A 16906-nucleotide genomic window follows, 5' to 3' on the forward strand; every position below is an offset into this window, starting at 1 on the left:
AGTGGGTAGAGGCCTGGAGTGACCTAAACATCTCCCAATGCATAAGACAGCCACACAAGCAACAAATTATTTGGCCAAAATGTCAACAGCACCAAAACACTCTGCAAACCACTTTTGAACATTTTATCAGTCAGAGCACTTTCTCCATACACTGCATAAATCTTTTTTTTGTGTTTCAGTTGCATTTTTACCTTTCTTGAAATAAAGCATAATACACTGAAAACATTGTGTATCTTCTTCCATCTTCAATTATCAAAATGGCTACACAAAAATTCACCACTTTTGGTAAGTTTTTTAAATGTATGCTGATATGACAGCTGTCACAATACAATCTAACAAAATTGTTTCGAATGAAGTTGAAGACAACTAAGCACTACTAGTGCCACAGTATAGTAAAAAAACTAAATGAACTTTTTGGCCAAACCAATATATGAAGTGGCTCAGTAATACAAATTTTTAAGTCATTTACCACTATTCATACAAATCTGTATGCAGATTTTAAATTACTTCAAAATAACATGCATTGATAACCTCTTGAAAGAAATATGTACAAAAATGCCAAACTCAATTTTCTGACCTGTCTCCCTATAGCTAGACTTAGGAGTCTAGCTATAGGTTTTTGTGCTTGATTACTTTATCCAATATTTATTCAATAAGTTCTACACAATGTGAATGGGGCCAGTAAGACTAAAACCTTGGTAAGACTCATCCCTTTTTTCACTTTCTATGGTCCAAGCAGCTGTTTCCTCTCTCCGCCTGATAATTACACAGCTTTCTACTTTGAAATCTTCAAACAAGTGGACAGATCATTTTTAACTAGATGCAAATAAAACAAACAAAAAACACTGCCTCTTTTCTTTGCACTTCCTGTTCCAACCCTCTTCTTTCTGCAGGCCCAGTTACCACTCTTCATGACACATAGGCTGACCTTCAGTCTACCCTATGATAGAGAAATTCACATGTTCTGAGAACTTAAGACTCAATAGTTAACAATATATTGCAGGACATGTAGAAAGAAGGTGTAGTAATGAAAAACATCTATTACATCATTCATTTTCATTAACCTATCATACACCTTCACACAATTTTACAGATAAAAAAAATTCAGAGCTTATTTAGTGCATAACCCTCATTTTTATAGATGAAAATTTAGTCCTCTAGTCATTTTGTGACTAGTATGAATTTACAGGGCAAGCAAGATGCAGTCAGATTTTTTTATTTTCAGTTATTTTTTCCTATTAAATTATATTACAATCTAGATCTTTTGATTACTATGTAAAATATTCTCTGAATTTTAATTCTATTGCAGTTTACTTGTTTTTAAAAATATAAAGAAATCTAAGAATTATACACTCAAACTATAATTTCAACTATTCATTAATACCCCACATCAAAGTAACCTAAAATTCAGCTTAACTAAAAAACAAAAGAGCAGATTAAACCTTATAGTAGTTTGCATTTTTAACTGCATAAGGTTGAGTGAGAAAAGTATTTGTATTTCAAAACAGGTCAGACTGACAAGCTCAAGAGAAGAGCCATTTGTCAGCATCAAATCTGAGAGGGAGGCTGTTTATTGTATCTGTTTTGAAAAATTTTATTGAGAAGTGTTATACCTATCTTAATAAAATACAAACACCACTGAGGTTAAGTGGATTTTTACAATCTATTTTGGCAGGGGAAAATTGTTACTCAAAATTTATTGTTATTTACCCGATCATTTTAAAGACATGTAGCTGAAAAATCTATAAGCTTATAATCATATAGGTGATTAACTGACCAATGTTTCTATATTTTGAAAATATTACTACTGGCAATTCTTTTCAGCTGTCTTACCTTTGTTGAAAGTACTTTAAATGTGCTCTGTTCTGGTACTATAGGATGAAGAAGTCTCAGTTTCAAACTATAATCCTCTCCAGAAGGAAGTTTCACCAAAGCAGACAACTAATAAACACAAAATTAGCAGGACATTTTATAAATTTATATAATGAAGGATAAAATACTTAAATACAATCACAGAACTTCAATACCATTGCAGGTTAAACACTTTATATGCAAGTATCAGATTTAAGAACCTCAAAATAATCCATTTTTTTTCATGTGGTGACCTTCACAGATTCTCATATACACAATAGCAGAAAATAATGTTTTAAAACATACAGTTAATGTTTACTCAAAGATAGAGGAGCAAAATGATACAGCATAAAAGTATTCACATGCAAAACATCTATTTCTACCACTAACTCTTAAATATATGTCATAAAGCTACACTAAATTCTAAGAAATTAAGATATTAAGTCATATTTATTTAATATAGTTAGTAAATTTGAAGATGTATAAACCATATAAATATATAAACCTTTCTTCATGAAGTATACCATATATATGTAAACAAATCATATCTTACAAATATCTTTTATATTTGTCAACCAAGTTCTACTTTGAATTCCAAATGTAAAGAAAAAAATGCACATCTAGCTATAACCTACAGTATACATACTCTTATCTCAAACTTAAAATAATTCAAATTGAAAAACAATCCTTCAGATTTCCATCAGCATTTTCCACATTATCTCAGGATGAAATGACATATCTGATAAACTGCTATAGATTATATTGCAATACACTCTATTTGCAAATAAAAGTATTTAATCTCAACATAAAAAAACTGTTCAAAGACTAATGACCTCTTTTTCTGAAAATTCCACATTTACATCATTCTTCTGTACATTCTTGATCATAAGTGTTACGATTACTTGAGATTCAGTTTGATACCAGTCATACCTATTAAAAAAGAAAAAAAACTTGAAACAGAAATTCTCCTTTTCTTAAAGGTGTTGCTTATGTTTTGTCAAGATAAAAACTATAATCTGATAAACAAGAGCTCCACCTTGAGGAACAAAATAGCGAAGCAGCTGTTGATTCACAAGTAATTTTATATAACTAATTAATTTCCTATGATCTGTACAGGCAGAGGAGAACAGTAAAGGGGATGATGCCCCAAACCTTTCCACTGGACTGAAATACTTAAATGATTTTTTGGGTTCTCAGTTGTATCTCTAATTCTGTTGTGCTTAAGCTTATGTTGAAAGAAATGCATTTTAAATGGCTAACAGATATTTTACATCATCACTAGATCTGACACTCTCATTTCAATCTAACACTAAGTGAAGCACATCTGTGCCTTTTTAACAGATGAATACATGTAAGCTCACAAGGGTGAAGCAGTCAGTCAGTTCATGGAGCCAGGTCAGCTTGACTCCACACTCTTAAGATCTCTTAACTAAAGCTGGAAACAAACAGCCCTGAGCACAGGGAGCAGAAGCAAATAAGCTAAAATTAAAATAATTTAAACTTTAACTCATTCTGCTAGGCACAAATTAAATACAGTATCTTCCTTCAATCTCAAGGTATGTGGGAAAACTAGTGTGCTTAGAGATTTTGAGTATCTTTCACCCTGAGAGTTCTAAAAATGAAAGAATCCTCACTTTCTAATAAATTAAACTAGACTTTTTAAACACCATGAGGGCAAAGCTATTATTTCTCTATCACGTCACTATCACTTTCCCAAGACTAAGCACAGTGCCTGGTATACAGTATATTTATTAAATCAATGTTGGACTAGTTTATGCTCCAAAAACCATACTTATTTGATGTTATGTGTTCTGCCTCTGCTACTGCCACCAAGCTAATCAAAGTTCCTTGTATACTTGGTACTTGGAGAGTTACAGTCAACCTTCCCAGGAAGAACATGAAGAAATTACTTTGTTTCAACATTTCCAAGCCATTTTTGGTAATTAAGATGCACCTTGATTACAGCAATGAAGTTTAGGAGTCTCAGAGTTTTCCTCTGAAATTCAGTGAGGATGCAAAGCTCCAAATCAATGCCTTGTTTCTGTTATAGTCCTAAGATTACAAGTTGTACACATGGCTAATAAATAATTTAAAATAAATTCAAATACTTGTGAGATGTTTATTCGTTATTATAATTGCAGCCCTCAGCAACAGTTATTTTCAAGTCATAAAAAATTTACTCCAAACATAAAAGACAGGTAAAGTTACAATTCTATCAAGCTTACTACTAACTCACTTACCTGTCTATTAATAACTTAATAGGAAGAATTTCTTCTTAATACATGGAAAGGTGACATAACATGAAACCAGGTGGAACAAGTTTAAAGCAGAGAAATGATCTGAATTTAAAACCTTAAATATAAATACTAATACTCATAAGTAAACAGCCTTTTATAATTAGTTTTTCTGGCCCTGACCAGTGTAACTCAGTTGGTTGAATATTGTCCCACAAACCATAAGGTCACTGGTTCCATTCCTGGTCAGGGCACATGCCTAGGTTGCGGGTCAGTTCCATGCCAGGGGTGCACTTGCAGGAATCAACCAAACAATGTTTCTCTCCTTTCCTCCCTCCCTTTACTTCTCTCTAAGAATAAATAAAATCTTTTTTTAAAAAAATAGTTTTTCTGGGTTAAAATACTATTTTTTAAAACTAAGAAACACTTAAAATCACAGAGTAAGGACTTGCTTACTATTAAAAATATAGTTCTTTCTTTTTCCTTCAGACATATTTATCATACAGTATTATATGAAAAAGAAACACTTACTTGATTTTTGACTGAAGAGTCCTCTGGGATACAGACTGATTTTGGCAAGTTGAAAGGGAAAGGTTTTTACAAATTAGCTTAGCAACTGTATATCAAAATGTATGTATTATTTATTTACCCAGTACTATAGTTAACTTTGATATGGAATAGCCGCCTACATAAAAACTTCCTTCAAAGAAAAAGCATGGTAACTTTTAAAGAATACTAGGCTTCACAAAAATTTAGAATATTCAGCATTTTATAATGCTGAGTTTCAATTTTATGAGTTTCAATTTCAAAATAAATTCTTTTAAAATAAAAAACAGCATAAAAACAAAATTTTCTAAACGTATGACTGAAAAATGTTATATATAAAACGTCCAATTTCAAGACTTGAGTAACTCTCTAAACTGAAAATAGCAACATTTAAAAACCAATTTTTATAATACTGTATAACCTTCAGGCAACAAACTCTGCTCTGGAACATACAAAGCAACATATACATAGTGCCTTCCTGGTAACACCTTGCTCCATTTACGGCCTCTCCCCAACAAACGTTCTACATTGCTTATCAAGAAACAAAGTGAATCTTGACCAATCCATACCTTCCTAAATTACATGTGTGCCAGTTAAAACTAGTAAATTTAAAGAACTTGTCCAGGGTTACACCTGTCCTCTAAATTGTCTCTAAATAAAAAGGGAAGAGAGGGGGTTTGGAGGAAGAAAGTAAAATCACTTGAGAAAGCTGAATGGATCTCAGATTTAGTCTCCAGTGTTAACTATTGAAACACCTGAATCTAGACTATATCAAGTGGAAGTACTACCTAGAACAGATTATTTCAGTTCATCTGGGCACCAAAATAAAACTAGATTAAACTACAACAGTGACAACATGCACTGGGTCTAAATAGCTATTTGTGTTATTCAAATGCCATTGTGTTGTTTTCAAGTCTAGTTCCAAATATTGTTAAGACATGGACAAAAACACTAACAGGTAAAGGAAGCCAATTTTTAAACACAAATATTGGTAAGACATGGACAAAAACACTAACAGGTAAAGGAAGCCAATTTTTAAACACCTCCTCCAATCCATTCCCCAACTCATCCCTAGGAATAGAACAAACCTGGAGATATATGGATAGCCAGCTAAGCCTCACTTTTGGTGATATTCAAAACCCTCATCGCTGCATCTGCACATAACTGACCTGATGCTCACAACATGGTGAAGCAGATTAGCTCTATCAGGCCCAGTACCCACATGAAGAAAGCTCAGAGAATTAAGTGATGTGCTCAACATCACAATGTAATTCTAGATGACAGAAATGCATATCTTCCATTAGAGATTTAAAAAAAGAAAGACTCAAAAAGGTTAAGTAACTGCCCCTTTAGAGACTTAGGACTATATGCATACCTCCTGACCTCTTGTCATTTTATTTCCTGACTAAATACATAGAGGATCACTGCTAAAAACCAATGGTCATAATTTAACCATGTGTCTTATCTATAAACCTAAATTGATTGAAACAAAAATTGAACAGTTTTCCTCTCCACAATTTTCAATAATGAAAAAACTGGAAAATGTTTCTGTCCAAAACAACAACATAAAACTAAGTTAGACAGATAAACATATCCAAATTTTAATATTTGTGTTTTAACGTATCACAAGCAGCCCTGCAAGTACTTCAAGGTAGCAACTGTTCAGCCTAACAGTGATGCTTTTCAGCAGACAAAACAATCATCCTGACCATACTAAAAATGCACTGAAAGAACCCTATAACTTTCATGACTATAAACTTCTATACTTATTTCATCAATGTTATTTCAGTTACTAATGGAACAAGTATTTAAATGGTATTGCTTAATATTTAACTAAAAGATCATTCTGAGTCCCATCTCAAATACGCATGGTAATAACGTAATTAAGTAAAAACATGAAGGATAAAAACTTTGGACTTACCACATTGGATTGTGACTCTAGTAAAAAACGAAAAAAGGAAATATTTTCAGTTAACAGTACATTTATAGGCAAAGCTGTATACGTGATTTCTCTGGCACACACATACTGATTAAGCAAACCAATTCCCCATACATTCCAAGTTTTAAAAAGTGTTTACATTTTGCACCTGGAGCCACTTCAAATTCCTTAGTAATTACTTACCAGCAATACCACCACAAAACAAATTCATCCCAATTTGCCTTTCAAAATAACAAACTAGGTGAAAATCAGAATATATTTGGAAGATTTCTGGGCAAGATGGCAGCACAGGTAAACACAGTACTCACCTGCTCCCATAATCACATCAAAATTACAACTAAACTACAAAACAACCATAATTCAGAACCACCTGAAATGTGGCTTCATGGAAGTCCTACAACTAAGGAATTAAATAACCCACACTAAGACTGGTAGGAGGGGTGAAAATGTGGAATGGGCTACTGCCACACCCACATGTGGCCTATAAAAATCGAGAGGAGTGTCTCGGCTGCAGAGGTCCCCCCTGAGGAGTGAGAGGTCCCAAACACTAGACCCCCAGCCCAAGGTTCCAGTGCCAGAAGAGAATTCCCCATAACTTCTGGCTGTAAAAATCAGCAGGCACTGAGGCTGAAGGAGACAGAGGGCTTCTAGGGACCCAGAAAGTTCCTCTTAAGGGTCCCACACACAGATTTACTCCCTCTGAGCTTCAGGGCTGGGCCAGCTCCTTGCTTAAAAGGCACCACCATCTCCATGGGGAGGAACTGAATTATCTGGCATTAGTGCGAGAGCTGGAGGGCAGCTTTCTCCTGGACAAAAGTGATAGCAGAGGCCACAGTATCTTTTCTGAGCCCTCCCCACACAGAGCCAGCAGGCAAGTGACACATCTGAGACTCCATAAACCTGATTCATACTGTTTACCCTGCCCTGCTGATTCCCTGAGGCTCTGCCCCAGCCAACTGTTGGGCCCAACTAAGCTGGTTCCAGTGGGTTTTCCATACAAATGACCTTTCTTGGCTTAGCTTCACATTCTCCAAAAATCTCTCAAGCAAGCAGCATCTGGCCTCAGCAAGCCCTATACCACTTGCTTAGTGGACTCAGGCCCAAACTAGCAGCAGCTGGCCTTGGTTCACAGCTTGGCCTTACCTGGGTACGTCCAAGCCAAGCATAAGTAGCAGCCATCTGTACACAGCTTTGTTGCTCATGACAGATGGCCCCAGAAGAACACAGGCAGTGGCTGACCTTGGCCTCTACTTCCTGGGAGGCCCTAGAGCCAATGCAGCCAGTGCACAGCTTCACACTATGTCAAAGCACCACCACCTAACCACCTCCACAAGTGACACACTGAGGAGCAGACCAAGTGGGAACCAGAACCCTGCTGAATTAAGTCCTATTCTGTGGAATGGGCTCCTGCAGAGCTGATCCTCCATGGTGGTTGGTAATCGATTTGCAGCTGATTGGACTGGAGTACTGATATGACAATAGCAATCAAGGTTCAATTACAAGAGGAGGGTGTACAGAGCCCACACAGGGGGCTTACCTTAAGTACCCAGCTTGGGTGATTGGGGAGGCCCCTGGACCCTACAGAACACGTACAATATCAGGCCAGTTTACCAAGCCTGGTGGATATAACAACTCTACCTAATACATGGAAACAAACACAGGGAGGCTGCTAAATGAGGAGGCAAAAAAAAAAAATAGGTCCCAAATGACAGAACCAAACAAAACTTCAGAAAAAGAGCTAAACAAAATGGAGAAAGAACCAGTCAGAAATGAAATATATACTAATTGAAACAAAGAATACATTGTGTAGAATCAACAGAGCAGATGAAGCTGAGAATCAAAACAAAGATATGGAGGAAAGGAAACAGAAAACACCCAATCAGAACAGCAAAAAGAAAAAAGAATCCAAAAAAATAAGGATAGTGTAAGGATCCTCTGGAACAACTTCAAGCATACCAACTTTTGAATCATGTAGGTGGTGAAAGAAGAGAAAAAGGAAGAAACTGAAAGCCTATTTGAGGAAATAATGACAGAAAACTTCCCAAACTTGGTAAAAGAAATAGACACACAAGTCCAGAAAGCAGAGAGTCCCAAACAAGATGAACCACAAGAGGCCCACACCAAGACACATCATAATTATAATGCAAAAGGTTAAAGAGGAACAATCTTAAAAGCAGCAAGAGAAAAGCAATTAATTACCTACAAGGGAGCTCACATAAGACTGTTAACTGATTTCTCAACAGAAATCTTGCAGACTAAAATGGACTGGCAAGAAATATTCAAAGTGATGAAAAACAAGGACCTACAACCAAGATCACTCTATCCAGGAAAGCTATCAATTTAGAAGTGAAGGGCAAATAAAGAGCTTCCCAGACAAGAAAAAGCTAAAGGAGTTCATCACCATCAAGCCAGTATTATATGAAATGTTAAAAGGTCTTCAAAAAGGAAAAAAAATATTAAACTTCTGAACAATAAAATGGCAATAAATACATATCCATCAACAACTCAATCTTAAAAAATATATTTAAGAAACAATGAGAACAGAAACAAATTCATATATAGACAACATTTTGATGGTTCCCAGATTGAAGGGTGGTTGGGAGAAATGGTTGGAAAAGGTGACAGGATTAAAAAGTACAAATTAGTAGCTACAGAAGAATCATGGTGATATAAATACAGTACAAGAATAGAGTCAATAATATTCTGATAACTATGTATGGTGTCAGATTAGTGCAAGATTTATGAAGATGATCATTTAGTAAGTTATATATACCTATCATGAGGGTACAGTAAAACTAAAAATGTATGTCAACTGTAATTTTAAAACATTTTTAAATGATTTAAAAAATCTGAACTTCTAGCCAAGATGGAAGCATAGGTAGATATACTTTGCTTCCTCACACAAAGAAGGCCAACAACAAATTTAAAAACAAAAACAACAGCCCTGGCTGGCGTAGCTCAGTGGATTGAGCGCGGACTGGGAACCAAAGTGTCCCAGGTTCGATTCCCAGCCAGGGTACATGCCTGGGTTGAAGGCCATAACCCCCAGCAACCCCACATTGATGTTTTTCTCTCTCTCTCTGTCTATCTCCCTCCCTTCCCCTCTAAAAATAAACAAATAAAATAAAAAAAAATTTTAAAAAACAAAAACAAAAACAAAAACAACCAGATCTGCCAGAAAATCGAACTGTATGGAAGTCTGACAACGAAGGAGTCAAAAAACATTTATATAGACTGGTGCGCCAAGACAAAGAAATATGGCCCAAGTGAAAGAGCAGGTCCAAACTCCAGAAAAAAGAGACAGCCAACCTATCAAACGCAGAGTTTAAAACACTGGTAACCAGGACGTTCACAGAAATGATTGAATGTTGTCACAAAATAGAAGCAGCAGCGAGGCTATGCAAAGTGAAATAAAGAAAAATATACAGGGAACCAACAGTGAAGGGGAGGAAACCAGGACTCAAATCAATGATTTGGAGCAGAAGGAAGAAGTAAATATTCATCTAGAACAGAATGAAGAAACAAGAATTCAAAAAAACAAGGAGAGGCTTAGGAACCTCCAGGACAACTTTAAATGTTCCAACATACGAGCCATAGGGGTACAGGAAGAGAAACAGCAAAAAATTGAAAACTTATTTGAAAACATAATTAAGGAGAACTTCCCCAATCTGGCAAAGGAAATAGACTTCCTGGAAGTCCAGAAAGCTCAGAGAGTCCCAAAGAAGTTGGACCCAAGGAAGCACACAAAGGCACATCATAATTACATTACCCAAGATTAAAGATAAGGAGAGAATCTTAAAAGCAACAGAAAAGGAGAGTTATCTACAAAGGAGTACCATTAAGACTATCAGCTGATTTCTCCAAAGAAACCGTGCAGGCAAGAAGGGGCTGGCAAGAAGTATTCCAAGTCTTGAAAGGCAAGGACCTACATCCAAGACTACTCTATCCAGCAAAGCTATCATTTAGAATGGAAGGGCAGATAAAGTACTTCCCAGAGAAGGTCAAGTTAAAGGAGTTCATCATTACCAAGCCCTTATGATGTGAAATGTTAAAAGGATTTATCTAAGATAAAAAATACAAACAGTAAAATGTCAACTCACAAATATCAACAACTGAACCTAAAAAAACAAACACAAAAATGAACTAAACAACTAGAACAGGAAAAGAATCACAGAAATGGAGATCACATAGAGGGTTAGCAGCGGGAAGGAGGACAATGGAGGAAAATGTACAGGGAATAAGAAGCATAAACAGTAGGTACAAAATAGACAGGGGAGATTAAGAGTAATACAGGAAATGGAGAAGCGAAATAACTTATATGTATAGCCCATGGACATGAACTAAGGGTAGGGGAATGCTGGTGGGAGGAGGAATGCAAGTCAGAGGGGAAAAAAGGGGAGGTAAAAAAATGGGACAATTGTAATAGTATTATTAATAAACTATACTTAAAAATTTTTTAACAAAAAACATCTTCTCACATTTTCCTTGGGTGAGTAGGAGTCAAGAGACCTGGGCTTTGTCAGGGACATAATGAAGGGAATGAGGAGACGATGGGTAGGAACTGCTCACAGAAACAGGTCCCAGACTCTGGTAAAGGTTGGAGGCATAGGTTAAATGGCTCACCTCCTTGCACAACCACAGCAAAAATGACAAGTAAAACTACATAACAACTATCACCCAGAATCATCAGAAAATTGAACTGTATGGAAGACTGAAAGCTAAAGAATTAAAGAAGTACATTCATCCAGACAGGTAGGAGGGGTGAAGACGTGGAATGGGGGGAGGTCTCATACCACATGTGATGGATAAAAATCAAGAGGGATACCCAGTCCCACACCAGACCACTCAGCCCAGGGTTCCTGTGCCAGGAAGGTATGTCCCGTAACTTATGGCTATAAAAACCAGTGCAGGTTAGGGCAGTGGAAGAAACAGCATGATCTTCAAGTATATCTTCTTAAAGGGCCCACAACAGAGTTGGGACTTTTGCAGACTCACTACCTCTGGGCTCCAGGACCAGGGCAGTAGCTGGAAGAGCACCAGTGACATACCAAGAGAAACTAAAGTGTCTATATCATCAGGACACGTGCCGGGGGACAGTCTCCTCCTGGACCGAAGTGCAGAGGCCGGGCAGCAGTGTTGGCCCTTCTACAAGCCCTCTCCCACACAGTCACAGAGAGGTAACATAGGTTGCTCTGCCCTGACAATTACCTAAGGCTCTGCTTCACACAACTTACAGGTACACTTTATTACAATAGGCCATGCTACTAAGACAGGAAGTCAAAACATGGAGGCTGCCAAATTAAGGAGACAAAGAAATATGGTCCCTAAAAAAGAACAATGGATACAAGCAATCTATCAAATGCAGGGTCAAAAAGTACTAGTTATTAGGATGAGCTCAAGGAACTCAATGGGTACTACAACAACATAAAAAAGACCCGCACAGAAATGAAAGTCACACTAAGTGAAATAAAGAAAAATTTACAGGGAAACAACAGAGGTAGATCCCGAGAATCAAATCAATGACTGGAATATAAGGAAGAAAAAAAACATTCAATCAAAACAGTAAGAAAAGCAGAATCCAAAAAACCAAGCAAACAAACAAACTGGGATAGGCTAAGGGGCCTCTGGGACAACTTCAAACATATCAACATTCGAATCATAGGGATGCCACAAGGAGAAGAGAAAGAGCAAGAAACTGAAAGCTTATTTGAACAAATGATGACAGAAAACTTCCCAAATTTGGTGAAGGAATAGACTTGGCAAGTCCAGGAGGCACAGAGTCCCAAACAAGATGGATGCAAACAGGCCTACACCAGAACACATCATAATTAAAATGCCAAAGGCTAAAGAGAGAATCTTAAGCCCTGGCTGCTATAGTTCAGTGGATTAAGCACAAGCCTGTGAAGCAAACAGTTGCTGGTTCAATTCCCAGTTAGGGCACATCCCTGAATTGCAGACCTGGTCCCCGGTTGGGGGCATGCAAAAGGCAACCACACACTGATGTTTCTCTCCCTTATCCTCTCTCTAAAAGTAAATAAGTAAGGTTTAAAAAAAGAGAGAGAGAGAGACTTAAAAGCAGCAAGAGAAAAGCAGAGAGTTACCTACAAAGGAGTTCCCATAAGACTGTCAGTCAATTTCTCAAAAGAAAATTGGCAGACTAGAAGGGACTGGCAAGAAGTATTCAAAGTGATGAAAGGCAAAGCCCTACAATCTAGATTACTCTATCCAGCAAAGCTATCATTTAGAATGGAAGGGCAGATAAAGTGCCCCCCATGCAAGGTAAAACCAAAGGAGTTTATCATCACCAAGCCATTATTAGATGAAATGTTAAAGGGATATATTTAAGAAAAATAAGGTTAACATTATGAACATTAAAATGGCAATAAATTCACAACTGAATCTAAAAAACAAACTAAGCAAACAAGCAGAACAGAAACAGAATCATAAATATTGAGATCATCTGGAAGATTATCTATCGGTTGGCAGGAAGAAAAGAGGAGAATGGGGGAAAAGGTGCAGGGATTAAAAAGTACCAATTGGTAGGCACACAACAGGCAGGGGGATGTTAAGAACAGTAGAGGAAGTGAAGTAACCAAAGAACTTACATGCACGATCCTTGAACATGAACTAAGGCAGGGGTGTCAAACTCATTTTCACCAGGGGCCACATCAGCCTCACAGTTGCCTTTAAAGGGCTGAATGTAAATTTAGGACTTTATAAGTGTAATTACTCCTTTACTAGTGGCAAGGAGCTCTACATTTGGCCCTTTGAAGGCAACCTCGAGGCTGATGTGGCCCCCGGTGAAAATGAGTTTGACACCTCTGAACTAAGGATATAAATTGCCAGAGGGAATGCAGGGTACCAAGTGGAGAGGGGCAAATGAGGAAAATTAGGACAACTGTAATAGCATAATCAAAAAATATATTAGAAAAAAAAGAAGGCCTCGGCTGGTGTAGCTCAGTAGATTGAGTGTGGGCTGTGAACCAAAGGGTCGCTGGTTTGATTCCCAGTCAGGGCACATGCCTGGGTTGTAGGCCAGGTCCCCAATCCCAGTGGGGGCCACATGACAGGCAACCACACATTGACATTTCTCTCCCCCTCTTTCTCCCACCCTTCCCCTCTCTCTAAAAAATAAATCAATACAATCTTTAGTTAAAAAAGAAAAAAAAAGATAGTGGCCCCAGGGTTGTGCAGGGTGTGAGACACCCCAGGAGGATGCAACCCATCACCTAAGAGAGAAGGGTCTGACACTTTATAGGTTACACCTATTTTTTTAAGTTGAACACTGGGGTAAATCAGGCAGTCAATGAAACCTGAACCTTGAAAACACTATGCTAAGTGGAAAAACCCAGTCACAAAAGACCACATACTTTACGATTCCATGTATATTAAATGTCCAGAATTGGCAAATCCACAGTGACACAAAGTAGATTAATGGTTGCCTCAGGCTGGGGGTTGTGGGAGTTGGAGGGCAATGAAAAAAGAGGACTGCTAAAGGTTATGGGGTTTCTTCTGGGGATGATGAAATGTTCTAAAATTGATTATGGTGATGGGTGCACAATTTTTTTGATGGCTGCACAATTTGGTGAATATATTAAAAACTATTTACACTTTAAGTGGGTGAGTTGTATGGTATATGAGTTCTACTTTAATGAAGCTATTAGAAAATAATAGAAAGTTTTTTAAAAAGAATACCTTTAGAAATCCCTATCTAAGGGGACATGCACTACTTACAAGTTATGAAGTTAAAAACAAATTTGTTTAAATCAAAAAATGTCAAACATTTACTTCTTTTTAAAATGAAAAACTATGGGAAACCTACATACTTACCATTTTGAGCTTCTTGACACCTTTTAATCCAGACAATAAAATCAGCATCCGCACCTAGAAAGGGCAAACTGACGGTAAAATCATTCATCTGCACAATCTAACACATTTATTCAACAAATACTTACTGAATACCTACTACATTCCAAACAGTGTTCTGGGCACTGAGGATTCAGCGGTGAATTAAACAGACAATATCCATCCTTACAGATCTTACAGCAATCCTAACGTTAGTTATAAATACACCAATAGGCTTTAATATTTAGTTGTTCATACCGAAGAATTTTAATTTAAAAAAAGTTAATTTTAACCAAAGACCACCTTGGTGGTTCACAGATATTAACCTACATTTCCCCTCACCCCTCTACTCTTAAAGGAGTTTCCTTTGTCACACAACAAAATCAGACCTTAAGGGAATTCCCAGTATACTATCTCAGTTAGGATGCAGTAGAGGCCTGGTAACCAGCAGCTGGGTTGAAGTCTAGAGAACTACTGCCTACATCTCTTCTGTCCTAATTTATAGGTTCCATTTGCAAAGTTGGGACTAATGCCCTTTCTCAAGTAGGTATACAGCAAAAAAGCAAATATTCAAAGCAGTAGAGAGTAAATTTTAAAAAATACAACCATACAATACTTCAAAGCAGAGTTTCTCAACCTCAATACTACTAATATTTTGGACACGATACGTCTGTGTTATGGAAGACTGTCCTGTGCATGGCAGGATATTTAGCAGCATCACTGGTCTCTACTCTTTAGATTTCAGTAGTACATTCCCCATCCACTAGCCATGATAATCAAAAAATCTCAGACACTGCAAAATGTCCCCCAGGAACAAAATCAAAATCAGGGAGTTAGGAACCATTGCTTTAGAGAATTGTGATAACACTCTATCATGAGATGAAGATAAAATGATAGCATACAATTAGGATTATGAAGTCTACCATTATCTATGAAATTATTTACAACTACTACCTTTTAGTCTTCTGCAGATTTTTTGATTCTTGGCTCTTATTATTTCTATATATGTGCACAAATATCTGTACTGCTGTGATAATTTTCATATATAAGTATCCCTTGCTTTTGGAAAATTCAGAGTACACCGCTTCGCCTTTACAGAAGACCAAAATTACTACTTGTTTTCACTAACTGAAAGAAAACTCAACAGGATTTTCACTTTTATGCAAAGAGCAAAAATAGCCTCCAGAATTTGTTTTGCATTAGCCATTAAAAGGGCAGCGAGCAACCAGAGCAGTGAGAGTGGCCCCACCAAGCTCCTTCCCCAGGAACTATGATCAGCATCTCAGCATCGATCTGCCATGGCTCTGCACTATGTCTGTGAGCATCTTTGCTTTATATCAATTTTGTACATCTGTTAGCAAGATGTATAATAAAATAGTAGAAAACCCTAACAGAGCTTATAAGACTGTGCACTTAATGTAAAACTGGTCATAATTGAAGATTCTGATTGTGATGAACAAGATAAAAGCATTCTGTGTACATTGAATCTGCCTGCATCCACTATTCATACTATTTACACACAGAGAGAAAGAAACTTGAAAGCTGCTGAAGTGACTATTGGTTCTGCTAATAATGAAGTGGTCTCTTTTAGCTGCCATCCAGTAATAGATAAAATAAGCCTATTGCCTGAGTAGATTAACTGGTGTACAAAGCATGGTGTTGTTATCTTATACTTCAGGAGAAATTTTAATTAAGTGAAACTACAAAATACAAACATTATTTTTTCTTTATACAGGCTGTGTATTTATCATATCACTCCTGCTTTTACTATCTGTTAGTGTTATTTTTAGGTTTTATGTGTTACTTTGTATGATTTGGTAGCTTATTTTTTGGGCCTAGGAACATTAAAAATTTTTTTGCATATACATTATAGGAATGATCTACTTTCTGATGGCAGAGAAAACCTGTATTTCTCTCAAAAAGAGGACATTAAAAACTCATAATACTCTCAAAGCTCTATGTTTCCTCTGTGCCCTATCACAGTTTACCTAACACTTTATTTCTCAATAAAAATCCTCATTATAAAATTTCCTATATAAGCAATCTGGATAAAACTTAAAATAGACTTCTGAACATCAGCACAAATTAAACTGTCACTTATCTATTAGAAAAAAGTAAAATCAGGCTAAGTATAGGGAGCATACTGAGTGTTTTTAGTTTCTAATGGTAAAGTTTATCTGTGATTTAAATAGTAAATGGCCAATTTAATCAATATTTAAGTAAACTCAAGCTCTGCAATCAACACAAAAATACCATTAAAAGGAGTAAAAGATGGTATTGAGTTTTGATAATTAACTTGAGATTACGTTAACAAAATTTAGCTATAGTATTTATGACACGAGAGAAATAACAGATTTATCAACATGTAATTCTAATACTTACTATCTAATTTCTGTCCTTCTGTAAAAGTTTCTAGAGCAGCAGCATAGTTTTTTTTATGGTATTCACATATCCTGTATGAGCATATTAAAAACAAATACCACATACATGA

The 16906-nt window shown here is 36.6% G+C and overlaps 1 protein-coding gene across 1 annotated transcript in view; it reads right to left on the reverse strand.

The window, feature by feature from the left end:
* SUGT1 (SGT1 homolog, MIS12 kinetochore complex assembly cochaperone) overlaps positions 1–16906 on the reverse strand; it is a 49418-nt gene that overhangs the window by 26016 nt on the left and 6496 nt on the right. Inside the window, exons 5-10 of the mRNA XM_028526513.2 lie at positions 16798–16868; positions 14401–14454; positions 6553–6569; positions 4617–4651; positions 2685–2781; positions 1834–1941 (exon numbers count right to left, since the gene is read on the reverse strand). Of these exons, the coding sequence (XP_028382314.1) occupies positions 1834–1941; positions 2685–2781; positions 4617–4651; positions 6553–6569; positions 14401–14454; positions 16798–16868 (382 nt within the window). The remainder of the gene's footprint in view (positions 1–1833; positions 1942–2684; positions 2782–4616; positions 4652–6552; positions 6570–14400; positions 14455–16797; positions 16869–16906) is intronic.

The sequence above is a fragment of the Phyllostomus discolor genome, chromosome 11 (genome assembly GCF_004126475.2).
Source record: "Phyllostomus discolor isolate MPI-MPIP mPhyDis1 chromosome 11, mPhyDis1.pri.v3, whole genome shotgun sequence".
Taxonomy (NCBI): domain Eukaryota; kingdom Metazoa; phylum Chordata; class Mammalia; order Chiroptera; family Phyllostomidae; genus Phyllostomus; species Phyllostomus discolor.